Here is a 17,049-nt window from a genome sequence, read left to right on the forward strand (position 1 = left end):
GGCCCTGGTGCCCGGCGTGGGGCCTCTCAGCTTCCCACGGGAGGCCCGTTCCACCCCCAGCCCCTGGAGGAGGACGGCTGACAGAGCCCCCTTTCCCCGGTGGGGGGGCAGCAGCTGGAGGCTGGCAGAGTGGGGTGCCGGCTGCCCGGGGAGGCAGGGGAGGTGTGAGGCTCAAGCGGCAGAGGGTGCCGAGATGCTGACAGGCTGGGGTTTTTCCGGGGGCCCCTGGAGGGGCTGTCGGGGTGGGAGTAGGTGCTGGGGGCCCCCACGCCCTGGCCCTCCTCCAGGTCGCCCCCTACCTACCCCACCAGAGGCCAGAGACGACGTGAGCTGATAAGGGAGGTACCCTCCCTGTGGGGGTGGGTGGGCCCCTTCCCTCCTGCCCAGGGGCCGGTCAGACCGCACTCGTGCCAGTGGGTTCCACCCCGCCACTGCTGCAGGGCAGACCGGCAGAGCCCCGCGTGACCCCTCGGCAGGCGAGCGCCGTTTCAACAGCGGCCGTCGGGCTGGACGCAGGATCCTGGCTCCCCGCCCAGTGATCCAGCAGGGCCCAGATGCCCGGATATCCTAACACCTGCCGTCCCCCGCCCTGCGCTGGCCCACCCACCCCGGAACCCCGCCACATGCAGGACCCCCCCCCCCGCCCTGGCCACTTGGTCTCTGGTCTCTGGGCTCTGGCACCCGCCTGAAACTGGAGGCCTGCCCCACAATTAGTGAATACGTGCTCACGGCTGCGTCTGTCACTCATCTTACGTGTGAAATCTGGGGTCGGGAGCACCCTGATTAAGACATCACTCCCGTGAAATGACAGCGCCGCCGCTGGTCCTTTCCACGCGGCTTCCAGGAACCCATTAGCACTCGTTACCACCCAGCGGCAGGTGGTGTTCCTGGACCACCAGTTACGGCAAGTGGGACTTCATCCTGCTCTCAGACATGGCTGGGGGCCAGCATCCTGCTTCTGTCTGCAGAAGGATTACCCCCGCCAACACATACACACATATGATCGCCCCCCCAATACACACATACAGACACACACATGATCAACCCGACACACACACACACACGATCACCCCCCAACACACATAATCGCCCCCCAAATACACACACATGATCATCCCCCCAACACACACCCCCGCCAAGACCTGAGACCAGGCTCTATCTAACGAAGGCACAGGAAGGGTTTGGGAGACCAGCCCTCCTAGGTGGAACGCAGGGCCCGGAGGCCATGTCTCAGCGGTGGGGGGGGGGATCTTCTCAGCCCCAAAGCCGTCAAACCCTGTGCTTCTGAGAGGGCCAGGCCTCTGGGAGATGCGGGCTTCGCGGGCGCCCCCGGGCTCCCCACCCTGGGGCCAGCAGCGCTGCGCGTCTGCCCCAGAGGGTCTGCAAGCCTCATGCTCCTGGCCGGGGGGCTTGGAGCACATTTCCGGGCCCTCCGGGCCTTGGTTTCTTGGTCTGCAGAATGGGGACAATAAGGTCGAGGGTGGAGCGGGTGCCCACTGTCAGCAGCAGCTGCAGCCTCCCTGTTTATTGCCGCATGCTCAGAACAGTCCTTCGTCTGACATCTCAGCTCTAGACAGGCCCCGCCCTTGGGACACTCATCTCGTTCATCTTAAAACACAGGGCAGCTCACCACCCACAGGCGTCCCTTAGAAGCAAGGTGATCAGTCCAGTTGTGGGGGGCGGGGGGGAGCAGGTGAGGGCCCTGGGCTCCTCGAGAGCCCGCAGGCTGCACGGCGTATCCTTGGTCCTCTTGGGGAGGTGGAAGGGGCCGCCGGGGCCACTCTGCAGTCACGGGGCCTCCTGGGGGCCGTCCTCACCTCCTGGGGGGGCAGCGGGGGGGGGGGTGGTCCTGTGTGTGGCCCCAGGTGAGCACTCGGCCAGCAGGGGCCGGGCTGGCCCAGCTTTGCCCTGGAGCCTTGCTTTTGGGAACACAGGCCTCCCCGCAAGTCACGGACTCCCGTGAGGCCTGATGCCTGGCCGGATGGAGGCTCCCGGCCGGCCCACCCCCAGCAGGTGGGGCTGACCACGTGCTGGCTGCAGAGGGGTGGGGCAAGGACGATCCTCCGTGGGAGCTGGGGGCTGGCCTGCAGCGGGGGGGGGGGGGGTCCCTGGTTGGCAGCCCTGAAGGCACGTGTGGTCAGTGACCCCTGGGGGGGCTGTGCGGGGCATGGGGCCTGCCGGGGCCCGGCTGTGCTGACCGCCCCCCTGCCCCCCTCCACCCCCAGAGCCGGATGGCCGAGAGCCTGCGCCTCTTCGACTCCATCTGTAACAACAACTGGTTCGTGAGCACGTCGCTCATCCTCTTCCTCAACAAGAAGGACCTGCTGGCACAGAAGATCCGCCGCATCCCCCTCACCGTGTGCTTCCCCGAGTACAGCGGCCAGAACACCTACGAGGAGGCCGCCGTCTACATCCAGCGGCAGTTTGAGGACCTGAACCGCAACAAGGAGACCAAGGAGATCTACTCACACTTCACCTGCGCCACCGACACCAGTAACATCCAGTTCGTGTTCGATGCCGTCACCGACGTCATCATCCAGAACAACCTCAAGTACATCGGCCTCTGCTGAGGGGGCCGGCGGGGCTGCGGTGAGACGGGGGGACCCAGCCCGGGGCGCAGAAGACGGGGGTGGGGGCCAGAGCGTGTCCCCAGCCCACCCGTCGGCCCCCTCGTCTCTGCAAACACGACTGTATACGGATAGGTTGCTAGGTAGGTAGACACTTCCGCGCGTGCACACACACACACACACACACATTCTCTCTCTCTCTGCAGACAGGCAGGCTCCCCACCTGGCCGAGGCCCCGTGAAGGCTTGAGGAGCTGTCACCAAGTCCGCCCCCCAATCCCCAGACCCTCCCGCCATGTCACTCTGCCTTCCCGACACGGCCCTGCTCCGCTTGGGGGGCCACGGGTCTGGGTGGCCGGCTCCCCGGGAGGAGACCTGGAGCCGGGGCCGTGCCGCGCCCCCCCCCCCCGGGCACACACGGGCACCAGGCCGGCCACAGCACTGACCAGCCCCCCGGCCACTCGCCGCCCTTTTTAACGCGCCTGGGGAAACACACAGCAGAGCCGCACCGTGACCCGCGTGCTCGGCTTGTCTGGACCCGGCCCCGCTGGGCTCCAGCTGTTCTCCCACGAGTCGGACGTTTTATAAAACCAAACCCTGGTTTTTCTCCTCTGATATCCTTTTTTTTTTTTTTTTTGGGCCAAATCTTGTGGTGTTTCGCAGAGATACAGAAAATTTCCAATGCAGTTGAGTCTTCTTTTTTAAACGCAGATTTTCAAAACCTATTTTTTCTTGCCCCCACCCCCCGGGGGGCCCTTCTCGTGTCTTGGCTTGCTGAGTGTCAAAGTTGTCACCGGATGCGTCTGTCCGTCTGCCCGGCGGTAGCCTGGGGGCCGCGTTGTACATAGGCCCGTGCAGCGTCCCCTTGTCCCTGGTGCGGCCTCCGCTTCATTTTTTTTCAGAAAATAAACGTGCCGTGTTCACAGAAGGCCCTTCACCGCGGGAGCGGATGAACAGTAGCTTGGCGTCTCGGTGTTTAAAACAGCACATGACCTGTGGCTTCTCCGCACGTGAAGGGACGGGAGGCCAGAGGGGCAGCCGCGCCTCCTGTGAAGGCTCGGCCGCCTGAGGGGGGCCCTTCCTGCCCGCAGAGCCCTCGCTGGGCAGACCGCCTCTGGGCCCTCATCCGGGACCCTGAGTCAGAGGTCGGTGCCCAGAGTCACAGCTGAGGACTCTCGAGGGACGTCGTCGAGAGGGGAGTGAGGAGCCGGGGGATGGCGTGAAAGTCCGAGATCGTCTCCTTTACGAAAATAAAACACCCTGAATGAGCCAGGCCTCGTCCCGAGTGCTCTGTATGCGGCGCGGGGCCGGGGGGTCAGGGGGGATGGCGGCTGTGCCCAGGTCCCTTTTCTCTGCCCGCTTCCTGCACGCCTTTAGAAAAACCGTCTGGAGGTGAACGTCAAGAACCAACAAGCCCACAGAGACGGAGGCCGCCCGCCCGCGCGCATGTCCCGGGTGGTTGCAGTTGGGGATGACGGGGGCTCCAGCCCAAGCTGCTCAGTCACCTGGGCCCCCTCTGCCCTGAAGACGCCGCGGCCGGGGTCAGAGTCATCCCTGCAGGGCGGGCCGGTGGTGGGAGCAGGGTCCCCAGCCCAGCCGACTCGCCGGGGTGGGGTGTGGCATCGCCGAGGGCGGGAAACGCTCCTCAGGGTTCGTCCTCACTGCGCGGGGTCCTCTGGGGTCAGCGGTGACCCATTTGACAGAGGACGGAACGTGCCCAAGGTCGGGGCGGGGACGGCGGAGCCATCCTCTCCAGGAGGAGCAGAGAGGGGACCTGGGGCCAGTGCCTCCCGAGGCCTGGGTCTTCGCTCAGCTCTGCACCCGAACGGCTGCGGCAGGAGCCCAGGGGTGGGGGGACGGAGCCACCCAAGCGCCATCTCAAAGCCAGGACCCGGCCCGAAGCCCGGAGGGAGGGACGCAGACATAGCGCGTGTAGGTAGCCGCGCGGCACTCAGCCCCGGCTCTGCCCACGTGGTCCCCTGCTCATCCCCCAGCAGCAGAAACCGCTGGGGGAGGGCTTTTGCGTGAGAAGAACCTGTGAGTTAAACTCTTTGAGGCTTATTCTGTGCTTTCGTGCCAGCTGGGATAAGAGGCGTAACCCACCTCACTGTGAGTGTCTTTAACTAAGAGCACACAACTGGAGGCAAACAGAAGGCGTCTGCTTCCTGCCCCGATGCTTCAAGGAGGGGAGAGGATTCCCTGCGACAGTCCCCTGGCCACCCCCCCCTCCACCTTTTATCTGCTCAGTTCCTCCTCTGACCAGCTGAGCCCTCTGCTGAGGGGGCCCATGACCCACCGTCCTTCAGGGGCCCAACACCCACCCCCCACCACCACCTCCCGGGGCCTCGGAAGTCCCCTCTGCGGGGCAGATGGAGGCGGGGCTGCCGGCCGGGGCGCTGGTGAGGATGGAGCCGCCTCCTTCCGGGAAGGCACGCGCTGAGCTGCGGGCCGAGAGGCCCACACTTAGCAGTGTGGGGACTGGGGCTGAAGGAGGGCCGCCCTGAGCTGGGAGAGGGTCCCCTGTGCCCCTGGGGCGGCAGCTGATTCCGGGGACGGGGGGGGGCGTGTGCTGCCCCCGAGCTGTCGCGCCGAGGACGCCCGCCCACCCCACCCCCGCGCTCCCCTGGACACAGCGCCTCATCGCTGTCCGGCCCCAAGGAGGGACTCCAGGAAAGCCCGCCACCGCGCCCCGACCCCCTGGGCCTGGAGGGCTCCTGCCTGCAGCCCCGCGGCGCCCAGCGCTCGGGACCCCCATCAGAGGAGAGGGCCCGAGGGGCGGGAGCGCTTCCGGGGCTGTGTCCGCTAGCGGGGCAGCCGGCCGGTCTTCTCGGGCGGCGAAGCGGAGCCGCCCCGCGCGGCGGCGGCCGGTCCTGCGGCGCCCCCTACCGGCCACTGCGGGGAGGGGGGTACCAGAAACAGCAGCTCTCGCCGCTCAGATCCCCCTCCACCCACTGGCCCCAGCGAGGACACCCACCCCGGGACACGGCCTCCCGGGCCGGCGCAGGAGCCTCTGCGCTCAGGGCACCTCAGGTGGTCCTCCCGGGGCGCCCGCCACGTGCCATGTCCCTCCTCCCTCTCTCCATCAAGCTGCCCACTGCCTGCCGCCAACCCCTCCCCAGAGTGTCCCAGGCCTCCCTCTGGGCGGGTCACAGAGGATGAGCAGCGCCCAGGAAATCCTGAGATAAAGGGTGAAGCTCTGGCCTCCCTGCTCCCCGGGTGGGCCTAGTGCTTGGGAATTTCAGAAAAATTTGCAGGAGGCCATAGAGCGCTTGCATATTGAAGGTAGGAAGACAGTGTTGGGCTGGTAAGGGCCAAACAGGAAGGCTTTGGAACAAACAGAAATCCACCCCGGGTCCCTTCTCGAGCTGAGTGTGAAAAGCAAAACTCTTTCAACTTTTAGAAGAAAATGTGACAGAGTGCCTCCATGAGCTCTTAGCACCAAAGTCTTAAATGGCACCCTCCAGTAAAAGCCACGAAGAAAAAGATTGATGGGAGCTCACTACCATTGAAATGAAAAACTGACGTTTTATTAAATAAAAAGTAACTGTTTATTCAAATGAACAAACGGTGAAAAGCTACCAGACCGCCTGGAACATGGTGTTTGCATTGCGTGTGACCAGCTAAGGGTAGAACCTGGGATAAATGAAACACTCCCTGGAATCGATGAGACATGGAGCAAACAACTCGACAGAATGGACTCAGGCTCCCGAGAGGCTCTGGGTGGAGAGGAGACGCCCCTCTGCCAGCCTCGGGACGGGAGAGCCACAGACAGCGACAGCTAAGGCTACGCAGCCAGCACCCTGCAATACGCCCAGCCCTCCCGGCCGGGACAGGAACGCTGAGAAGCGATTGTATCTGCAGCCCCACAACACCATCCCCAGGGAAAACCAGTACACGCAAGGTCAGCCGGGCTGGGGTGAGCTTGCTGAATGTAACTGTACATTCCAACACAGGATGGGCAGGCGGAGGTTATAATCAGGAAATAGAGCCCGTGACACACATAGATACATCCCTAGTCATGGCATTTGGTGTTTAAAGTAGATCCACCTTATATACAGCTTTTAAAACAGGCGAGGCAAGATCTATATATAATTCATGATAGTGAAAGTCGCTCAGTCGTGTCCGACTCTTTGCAACCCATGAAAGGTTCATGGAATTCTCCAGGCCAGGATGCTGGAGTGGGTAGCCATTTCCTTCCCCAACCCAGGGATCGAACCCAGGTCTCCCACATTGCAGGTGGATTCTTTACCAGCTGAGCCACAAGGGAAGGCCAAGAATACTGGAGTGGGTAGCCTTTCCCTTCTACAGTGGATCTTCCGAACCCAGGGATCGAACCCAGGTCTCCCACATTGCAGACAGATTCTTTACCAGCTGAGCCACAAGGGGCGCCCAATATATATAATTACGCCCGTGGTAACATGCAGAGACGTGTGTTGCAGGTATAGTAACCCACTCTTGGTGGTTCCAGGGAGGGCAGAAGGGAGGATGCTGGTGGGCAGGGTGGGTATTGCGGTTCACAGGGGACTATTTTTTTTTTTTCAGCAGAAATCTCAAGCAAATGTGAAGGGTGGTTGAACGCTAAGATTCAGCAAAGCTGGTGGTGGTTCCTGATGTTCGTTATCATCGCCTCTCTGTTCCCCCAAATGCTCACCGAGGTCACAGTAATTTTAAGAGTCCCGGGTGAGAACGGCAAGTCCCCTGTCTGCACACCCCAAGCAGGGGTGCTCCGGCACGGTGAACAAAGGTGACGCTCAGCCCCACAACCGGTCCCTCCTAGAGACGCCCTGATCTCCCAGAGGCCCTCGAACACGGCCACCCAGGAGAAGCTAGCCAAGGGGCGTTTCAGGAAGACGTAGGCAGGGCCCACCCTGGGAGACGTGGGACAGGGTCGGGGGCAGGGTGGTCTTTGATTTGTGTGTTTATTCGGCTGTGTTGGGTGGTAGTTGTGGCGCGCAGACTCTAGTTACACGCGTGGGCTTCACTGCTCCCCGGCCAGGCACGGAAACAAAAGTCCCCTGCATTGCATGGTGGGTTCTTAACCACTGGACCCCCAGGGCCATCCCAGAGCGGACTTTTTAAAAAGACCCCCCGGGGTTGTGCCATCTGGCCTGGCGCACCCAGCCTGGCCCAGCTGTGGGAGGGCGTGGTCCCCGCCGGCCACAGCCCCGGGGCTCTGCTCTGTTCTGCCGGCCCCTCTGTACTGACTGGTTCCCTTGGCCGTTTGTCTCTGGGCCCGGATTCAGGGAGCGCCCCACCCGGTCCTCACTGCAGGCATCCGAGGTGGGGACAGGTCCCATCAGCCTCCCTTCCTGTCAAGGAGACAGCCTGTCGCGGGGCGCGGGGCCCCAGGGGAGAGCAGATGGACCCGGCCCGTCCGACTCCTGGTGCCTGACATCTTAAGGCCTGGGTCAGGCTTAGGGCCCTCCCCTCCCTTCAAGGCCTGGTCTCCTGCCTCTTGGAACGAGCCCCTCATTTACAAATGCTCACTGCGTCATGTGACAGGACGAGTGTCACTCTGACACAAATCCCCACCCTCTAGTTGTGGTCAGCCAGCGGGTGGTGGTGACCCTGGACTCTCATCGGATTAGCAGAAGTGGTCAGCTGGAGGGATGGTCATCCAGGGGGTGGGGTCTTCCGTCCTTAAAAACGTGCTCTGGTGCTTCCCAGAAGAGGGTGTTTACAGGGCTCTCGTCACCAGGGAGATACAAGTGAAAACCAAAGTGAGACCCAACCAGGCACCCACCAGCACAACTGAAAGATCCCGCGTGTGTGCGACGCAGAACGCCTGGGGTCTCACACGACTGTGGGCGCGCGTATTGGCGAAGCTCTTTTCGGAAGTCATTCCGAGGACCTTCTAAAGCTGGGTGTACAGTTGTCCTGTACTCAGCAGTTCTCTGCAAGGTGTATCCCCAAAGAAACGCATACGCGTGTCCATCGAAAGACAGCCAGGACTGTTAGCGGCCGCTGCATTCTCGGCTGCCACACACCAGAAACAATTCATACATTCTCAACGAAAATCCACGCGGGCAACAGAAGGGATGAATAAACGGTAGTGTGCATACTACACGGCGGCGCAAATTGGCAAAAACCAGTCATACACGACCACACGACAGAGACAAAGAAGCCGGAGGCAAGATATTGCAGACTGTGTGCCCACTTACTCCAGGCCAGGATACTGGCGTGGGCAGCCATTCCCTCCTCCGGGATCTTCCCGACTCAGGGATCAAACCTGGGTCTCCCACATTGCAGGCAGACGCTTTACCGTCTGAGCCACCAGGGAAGTCCCATTTAACGGGTATGTTGTGTCTCAATAAAAGCATGACGTGCTCTAAACTGTGGTCGGCACAGCAGGTGCCCGTCGGGGAGAAGGGTGCCCGGGCCGCCCGTGTGCCCATGCCAAGCCTACCTGCCGGCACCTGGGCCAGGTGCTTGAAAGCCGTGTAGAGGTTCTCCCGGCAGGCCGAGTGGGGGTCGCTCAGCAGGAAGGACAGGGCTTGGATGACATTGTGCTCCAGAAAGCCCTCTCTGGGGAAGAGAAGTCAGATTTAGACGCGACCATGGAATGAAATTAACAGCTGCTTGCTCCTTGGAAGAAAAGTTATGACCAACTTAGACAGCTTATTAAAAAACAGAGACATTACTTTGCCAACAAAGGTCCGCTAGTCAAGGCTATGGCTTTTCCAGTGGTCATGTATGGGTGTGAGAGTTGGACTGTGAAGAAAGCCGAGTGCCGAAGAATTGATGCTTTTGAACTGTGGTGTTGGAGAAGACTCTTGAGAGTCCCTTGGACTGCAGGAGATCCAACCAGTCCATCCTAAAGGAGATCAGTCCTGGGTGTTCATTGGAAGGACTGATGATGAAGCTGAAACTCCAGTACTTTGACCGCCTGATGCAAACAGCTGACTCATTTGAAAAGACCCTGATGCTGGGAAAGATTGAGGGCAGGAGGAGAAGGGGATGACAGAGGATGAGATGGTTGGATGGCATCACCGACTCGATGGACATGGGTTTGGGTGGACTCTGTGAGTTGGTGATGGACGGGGAGGCCTGGCATGCTGAGGTCCACGGGGTCGCAGAGTCGGACACGACTGAGCGACTGAACTGAACTGAACTGAACTGAAGGCTGTGCCAGGAGAGGATCCAATAAGAACCTAGAGGCAGGGGGTCTGCCCCGCCCCCCGCCCCCCTGGAGCCTGAGCCCCGGCGGCTGGGACAGACTGCATCCGTGCAGCCTCTGGGGAGAAGGCAGAGTCTGCGGGGGCCCTGGAATCGGTTGTGCCTGAGTGGCAGTGGACGACTCCGCGCGACAGAAGCCAGAGGCCGACCTCCCTGAGCACCGGGCTGGGCTGACCAAGCCTCTCTCCACCTGCCGGACACACACCTGTGCTCCGTCCAGGGCAGGCCCGTCCCTCCAAACCCAGGTAAGCCTGTTGTGCTTGTCGTTATAATGACACACGTTCCTTAACTATCAGGTAAGCCCATTCAAGAGCTTCCCCGGCAGCTCAGCGGCGCAGAACCCACCTGCAATGCGGGAGTCACAGGAGGCGCAGGTTCGATCCCTGGGTGGGGAAGACGGGGAGATTCCCCTGGAGGAGGGCATGGCACCCCACTCCAGGAGTCTTGCCTGGAGAATCCCCATGAACAGAGGAGCCTGTGGGCTACAGTCCACGGGGTCGCAAAGAGTCGGACACCGTGGAGCTCACACGCACTGCTGCAGGGAACGGAGACCCCACAAGTCGCACGGTGGCAGAAGTGAAGAGGAAGTGTCTAAAGGGAATGCGCAGTTTCTTTCCTGGCTTTCTTTTTTTGATGTGGACCATTTTAAAAATCTTGGTTGGATTTGTTACGATATGACTTGTGCTTTATGTCTCGGTGTTTTGGACACCAGGCATGAGGGGTCTTAGCCGCCCGACCAGGGATCAAACCCGCACCCACTGCGTTGGAAGGTGAAAGCCGAAACGCTGGACCACCAAGAAGTCCCTCTTTCCTGGCTTTTTCCCCCTTCTGGCTTTTTAACCATTCCATCTGATTAACCGCCTAACTGCTGGGCCCGATCACATCTGGTGAGGGCTTCCAGGCTTCGGTCGGGCCCAAGAGAGAACTTGGTGTGAGGCCTGGCCCGGGGCTGGCACACAGGAAGTGCCCAGCTGTGCCCTGCTTGAGGTCAGCCTCGTTCTGGGAGAAGGAGGTCACGGGGGGCCCCCCACGTGGCGGGCCCTTCCCTGAGCCCCGAGTGAGGTGTCCAGGCCTCTTCTCTCAGCGCCTGGGAGCCCACCCCAAGTCTCCCCGACGGTAAGTCAGCTCCGTAAGCTGTAACTCCCCACGGCGACCGGAGGCCAGGGACCCCACACTCATCTGCTCGCCTCATGTGGATCCGAGAGGGCGGCAGGTTCAGCTTGGGCAGGGACCCGGGGCTCGAGGGCTCACCTGCCCACGTTGTGGGTGGCCATGATGTACAGCACCTCGGTGGTCTTGATGCGCACCAGGTCGTTGGTGTCCCTTAGCAAGGCTTTCAGGCTCTCCAGGCAGCCTGCGGGGCAGAGGGACCGATGAGTGTCCTCCAGGCTCAGAAACTAGCTGACCCGGAGGTCGACAGATGTGCCGATGTCGGGGTCAAGAGCACCAGGGCTCCGCTGTTTGCGGGTGTGGGGACGCGGGGTGTGGCGGATGCTTCAGGGTCACTGCTGGGGCCTCTGGGTGCCAGAAAGGCTCACCCCAGGGACCTTGTCTCCACACCCCCCCACTGATTTCTGTGCATGCCTCCTGCTGGTACCACCCCTCCCGATCCTCCACGGGGTTCAAAAATACCCCTTTTATTTGGAGAGACCGGAAGTCAAATTCCAACCTTGTCACCAGCTGTTGTGTACCCTTACACCGTGACACGCCAGATCGAGCATCTAGAAATCCTGCCTTTTTGTGGGGCCCCGCTGGCCTCACAGTCCTTCTTGCTGAGACTTTGTTTCTTCTCTGTTGGGTGGAGGAGGTTCCTTCCTTCGTTGGACCAGTGCCACAAGGACAGAGATAAACACAGGCATGCATGCGCTCATCGTGGTTCCGGCCCAGAGTCGGGCTCATTAAATAGCAATCTTTATTAGCGAAGCTCCACCCAGCCTCTGAGGCCAGGTCGGGACCACTGCTGACACCTCTGGGATTAAACTAGCCCTTCGGATAAGTAAGGCCAGTGGGAGAAGCAGCAGATCACTCACTGTGGACCTGATCTGGAGTAGGTGCGACTAGGCCACTCATGTCAACTCAGCTCTTATGTGGGTAATTGCTGTTTCATCACTAAGTGGGGTCCAGCTCTTTGCAACCCCATGGACTGCAGCCCACCAGGCTCCTCTGTACATGGGATTTCCCAGGCAAGAACACTGAGTGGGTTGCTATTTCCTTCTCCAGGGATCAAACCCACATCTCCTGCATTGGCAGGCGGATTCTTTACCACTGAGCCTCCAGGGAAGCCCCCTATATATGGGTAATTAGGAACGTAGGAGAAAACGGACAGAGGTCCTCACCTCCGTGTGGTTTCTGTAGGGCTAGCGCCTAGCTTCTCTGACAGCCTTGTGAATGAGACAGATAAACAGGCCTCGTTGGAGAATGTGTGGCCACTGGGCTGAGTCCTGGCAAGAGGGGCTGACCACTGGTGGCGTCCGGCTGAGGACCGACTGACCGGTCGGGAGGGCTGCTATGAGGGGCCAGGTCAGCTCCCCTCCCCAACCCCCACCTCCGGCTGCTCTGCGTCTCCATTCAGACCCCAGTCGTGGTCCCTTGGGCTGCAACCTGCTCACCGATCCTAATGGCCGTGTAGACGTGCTCGGGGTCGTGCATGAGGTCACAGAGGGCCATGAGGGCTTTCTGCCTCGTCAGCAGGTCGTCCGCCTGCAGCTCCTCGTTCAGCTTGGGCAGTGCGCGGCAGCCGTAGGCGATGGCCGCCTGGGTGGGGTTGACGTTGGGGGGCAGGTACGTGGAGATCCTGGCGTCCGCCATTGTCCCACACCTGCTCGGGGCGACTCGGGAGCTTTCAGAGCGAAGCTCAGAGGGGACCGCTGGTTAAAAGAACCCAGACGTCGTCATCATTGCTACCGTGGCCTGGCATTTTTTTTACTTCGATTTTACAGATGAGCAAACTGAGACCAGGAGCAGTGAAGGAGTTGGTTCAAGGTCACAGCGAAGGTGACTGGCAGCCCAGACCACCAACGCCAGAGTTCTCCCGATTACTGTATAGACTGGGCCGCAGGACAAAGGCATTGAAAAAAGCAAACTGATGGGGGGGAGGGGGCAGTGGATAAATTGGGAGATTGGGACTGATGTATATGCACCACTATATATAAAACATAACTAATGAGGACGCATTGTGTAGCACAGGGAAGTTTACTCAATACTCTGTAATGACCTATATTAGAAAAGAATCTAAAAAAAGTGGATACATGTATAACTGATTCACTTTGCAGAAACGAGTACAGTGTTGTAAATTGAGTATACTCCAATGAAAATGAATTTAAAAAAAGAAAACGACAAACTAAGCCAAACAAGCAAACACTGATAGAACAGCTCCATTTAGAGCTTATCTTGTGCCAGCAATACCTAATATGCAACTTCATCTACCTCAGGAAGAGGCGGGGAGTTCTATGACCCGGGAGGAAATTGAGGTTTCAGGACAAGGAGCCTTGGAGGTCATGAGTCAGGCTAGGGGCCAATGTTCTAATCCAGGTGTGGGACATTCACCCATCAGGGACCCACAGTCGGATGCCTCCAGCACATCCACAGAGAAGGAATCAAGGTTAAAGTGTGATTTATTTTTTATTACACGCACACTTGGAACAACTGTAAGCAGTGTGGCTGAGTAGTTAAAAATGGGCTCCAGACCCTAGCCAATGGATGGCCCTTAACAAGCAGCTCGAAAGGGAGACGATAATGTCCCCCATCCCAGCCCCACCACCACCCCCCGGCCAGAGCTGGCACACTCCCCGAGAATGCAGCACAGCTCACCAGGGCGCGGGATACTCTGGCTGCCCTTACTATTATGCTGATGGCGGTTGTGACTGCGTTTCGTTGGCAGTGATAAGCCCCAGCCTAACCCTAACCCTGTGCGAATCCACTCCACTAAGAGAGGTGGTCTCGATTCCGGGCAGCAGGTAATTAGGGAAGGAGGCGGGGAGGTGGGGATGGAAGAGGAGGTGGGACCGGGCCATTTGGGATCGGGGCTCCCCGGGCAGGAAACGCTGGGCGCCTGCCGCCTTCTAAGGGGCACGGGCCCTGTTGATAGGGCCTGGGGGAGTGAGTCTGGGGGAGCCCCTGTCCCCGGGGCTCCCAATCTGCGGCCGCTGGCTCACCTGCCTCAGCGCGTGAGTTTCTGTAGCACTCGCCCGTTGCCAGGCAACCCGGTTGCCAGGCGACCCAGGGCGGTGTCCGCCAGGCAGCTTTCCGCACAGCCGGGCGCCCACCGCGCAGGCGCGAACAGCCCCAGGCCAGGGCCGGCTGTTCAGTCGGGTTGGTGTTGTTTTCAGGGGTTACTGGGCGGGGAGCAGTGGCGGGCTCAGCTTTGCTCGTAGTGCAGAAGGGAAGGCAAGAGATTGTGTGCGCCTTTCTCTGTACTGGGCACTTGGCACGCCTTTAATTCTCAGCGTAAGCCTGGGAGGTGTTGCATTCTCTTATTTTACGGATAAGCATCTCAAAGAGGTTCAGTAGCTTTCCCCTAATCACAAAGTCCTGATCCCAGGACTGCTTAGCCTTAGCCTCGGCTCCTTCCTCGGCAAGCTGACTGGCTCCTGAGGACGCAGGTCGGACCCTGCAGTGGGCTCAACGCACTGCTGGCCGGAGCAGTTATTCTTGAAAGCAAGCCAGACTGGGGGCACCTCCACCAAGCCCTCCCAGGGCTCCCTGCTGGTCTCAGGACAGAGTCCAGACTCCTAGCCTGCCACTGGAGGCCCTGGGTGATGGCCTCCTCCAACCATGCTGGAGTCTTACTCTCCCAAATGCTAACTCTTTTCTGCAGTTGGGCTGCTTGTGACAGCCACCTCTTGGTCCTTCAGGGCACAGCTTGGCGTACTCTTCCTCCAGGAAGCCCAGCGTCTGCCCAACTCCAAATTAGCAAGTGATCCTAGAGTTCAGTTACCCCAGTGCGTGCTTCCCTCTTCTGATTCTCTGCTTACTTGTTTCCCCCAGCAGACTTCCCTGAGGCTGGAGCCCACATCGGGCCAGGTTCCATCCCCCTGCTCCACAGCACAACCCCCATCTGGCCCCCAGCCCCGCCAGTTCCAGGAATATATCAGGAGGTTTCAGTAAGTGTAGAAGGGCATGGATAATGGGTTTGAGTCAAGCTTCATAATCAGAGTACTTCCACCATCTTGTGTGATCCTCACAAAAAACCCTTGAAGTATTATAGTCCATTTTACAGTGGGGTAAACCGAGACGCAGGGGGAAGCTAAGCAACTCAGGGAAGTTCACCCAAGGCCTGGGCCCTTAGCAGTGAAACCCACTGACAAAGGCAGCAAGCGTCCACCTCCAGCACATTTAGCTCTGAAACGAAGGTAATTGGCCTCGATCTGTGTGCCATGGAGACCCACCCCTACTGCTGTCTTCCCAAGGACCAAGTCGTGAAGGTCTCTAAGCTTCAAGCTTAGAGCTTGAAGAGCTCTAAGAGCATCCAAGCTTCTTTATGAAGGTGGTGTGGAGAGCCCTAGGCTGGGAGTTGGGAGATCTGGGTTCCAGGTCTAATTCTGACTCTCTAGGCAAATCTTTGGAACATGTGAGCCTTCGTTTCCCTGTGAAATCAGGGAGCTGAATCAAGTAGGTTCTCAAAGCTGGGAACTCTACATCTCTCAGGGCTCGGTTACAGAGGCTCTTTGTAAAAACCATCCTTCCATTTTCTGTTTTTCAATCTCCTTTTTCTTATCTTTGTAAACATACACATGATATTCTATGTATCATATATGTTCACTTGTGAGACAAAAAATATAATAAGTGCCTGTGAATTCACCATGAGAACATCATCAGTGCCCTCATTCCCTTCTTTGTCCTTCCCTCCAAAGCTACCTTCTCATTTCTGTGATTAGCATCTCACAAATGCCTCTGGAGGCCATCGAGCCCTGCTTGCCTCTCTGCAAACAGAAACTAGCTCACAGAAGCTGCGTGACTCAGGTCAGCCTTTACACAGCCATTAATTATGGAAATTAACTTTGTAGCATGAGCCCTAGAAGCCGGCTTATGATATTCAGGCATCATTAGATTCAGAACTGTGCAGATGAAGGTCAGGAAGTGGGAGGTGGTGTCCATCCCTCGTCACTGCGGGGCAATCAGATGCAGTCCTACAGCGAGAGTCCTGTCTTAGCCATGATTACAGCGAGGAGAGGTGTCTGGGAAAGGCACGAGGCACCCTGAGATCCAGGGCTGACCCAGAAGGGCCCAGATGGAGGCTGCTATTGTACTCTCTGAGTTCCAAATGTTTCTCTTCATCTGAGTTATTTACCAAGTAGATTATATGTGCACATAAAGTAAAATCCTAGAAGTATGAGAGTACGTCTCCTTCCCTCCTTGGTCCCCAGTGAATGGATTGTCCTCATCTGTACGACCCACTGGAGTCTTTCCAGCGACCCACTAAACTGATACAAGGAAATACAGTTTATCTGCCTTTTAATGTAATGGCAGCACACTTCAAACAGTGTTCTCCACGTTCCTTTCTTAAGTGCAATACCCAGTTCACTCACGTAACATTCACTCCACGCTGCTTACGTGCAGGCATTTTGCCGAAGCAGTCAGCTGAGGGGCTGAACCCCTGCTCTCACTGCGCTCAATGGAGGGAGACAGACAGTCCGCACGAACCGCACGTTACGTAATCTGTTAGAAAATAGGAAGTGCCTGGGAGAAATAGAGCAGAAGAAGGGGCTGGAAGGATGTAGCTTTTGTAAATAGGGTGTCTCATCTAGAGGTGACATCTGAGCAACGTGGCTGTCTGGGGACAGGGCATTTCAGGCCTAGGAGACAGGCAGAGCAAGCATCCCCGGTGCTTGGCGTGTTGGAGGAACAGCAAGGAGGCCAATGGAGTGTGTGGGGGGTGGGGGTGGGGAGGCGGGAAGCAGTAGGGGGCGAGCTAAGAGAAGAAATGGGGCAAATCACGTGGGGCCTCTTGGGCTACTGGAAAGACTTTATTATTCGGAGGACGACGAGGAGGCCTTGGAGGGTTTGCAGCCGAGGACTGACATGATCTGATCTGTGTCTTAACGAGGGGTCCCTGGGGACTGTTGAACTGGGAAGAGGATAGGAGCAAGGATGGAAGGTGGGGAGGCCAGTTAAGGGGACAGAAGGCGATGATGGTTGGGACCATCGTGAGCTCAGTGAAAGTGAGACGGAGAGAGAAGATTCTGGTCAATTTTTCAGGATAGAACCTACAGGATTTACTGATAGATCAAACATGAGATGTAACGGGAAGGAGTCGAGGGATCTCATACCAGATATAAAGCAAAACACACAAATATTTAGATAACCAG

The 17,049-nt window shown here is 58.7% G+C and overlaps 2 protein-coding genes across 3 annotated transcripts in view; one reads left to right on the forward strand and one right to left on the reverse strand.

The window, feature by feature from the left end:
* GNAZ (G protein subunit alpha z) overlaps positions 1-3,836 on the forward strand; it is a 29,624-nt gene extending 25,788 nt beyond the window's left edge. The window contains exon 3 of the mRNA XM_043434351.1: positions 2,226-3,836. Coding sequence (XP_043290286.1) covers positions 2,226-2,570 — 345 coding nt within the window. The 3' untranslated portion in view covers positions 2,571-3,836. The remainder of the gene's footprint in view (positions 1-2,225) is intronic.
* Positions 1-16,373, reverse strand: part of RSPH14 (radial spoke head 14 homolog) — a 49,654-nt gene extending 33,281 nt beyond the window's left edge. The window contains exons 1-4 of one of the 2 annotated variants that reach the window (XM_043434326.1): positions 16,295-16,373; positions 12,352-12,609; positions 10,994-11,096; positions 8,973-9,091 (exon numbers count right to left, since the gene is read on the reverse strand). In XM_043434326.1, coding sequence (XP_043290261.1) covers positions 8,973-9,091; positions 10,994-11,096; positions 12,352-12,609; positions 16,295-16,304 — 490 coding nt within the window. In that variant the 5' untranslated portion in view covers positions 16,305-16,373. Of the gene's footprint in view, positions 1-8,972; positions 9,092-10,993; positions 11,097-12,351; positions 12,610-13,896; positions 13,985-16,294 lie in introns of those variants that run through there. The other variant, XM_043434336.1, reaches the window with a different exon arrangement.
* Between the last annotated feature and the right edge of the window lie 676 nt (positions 16,374-17,049).

Source organism: Cervus canadensis, chromosome 1 (assembly GCF_019320065.1).
Source record: "Cervus canadensis isolate Bull #8, Minnesota chromosome 1, ASM1932006v1, whole genome shotgun sequence".
NCBI lineage: Eukaryota > Metazoa > Chordata > Mammalia > Artiodactyla > Cervidae > Cervus > Cervus canadensis.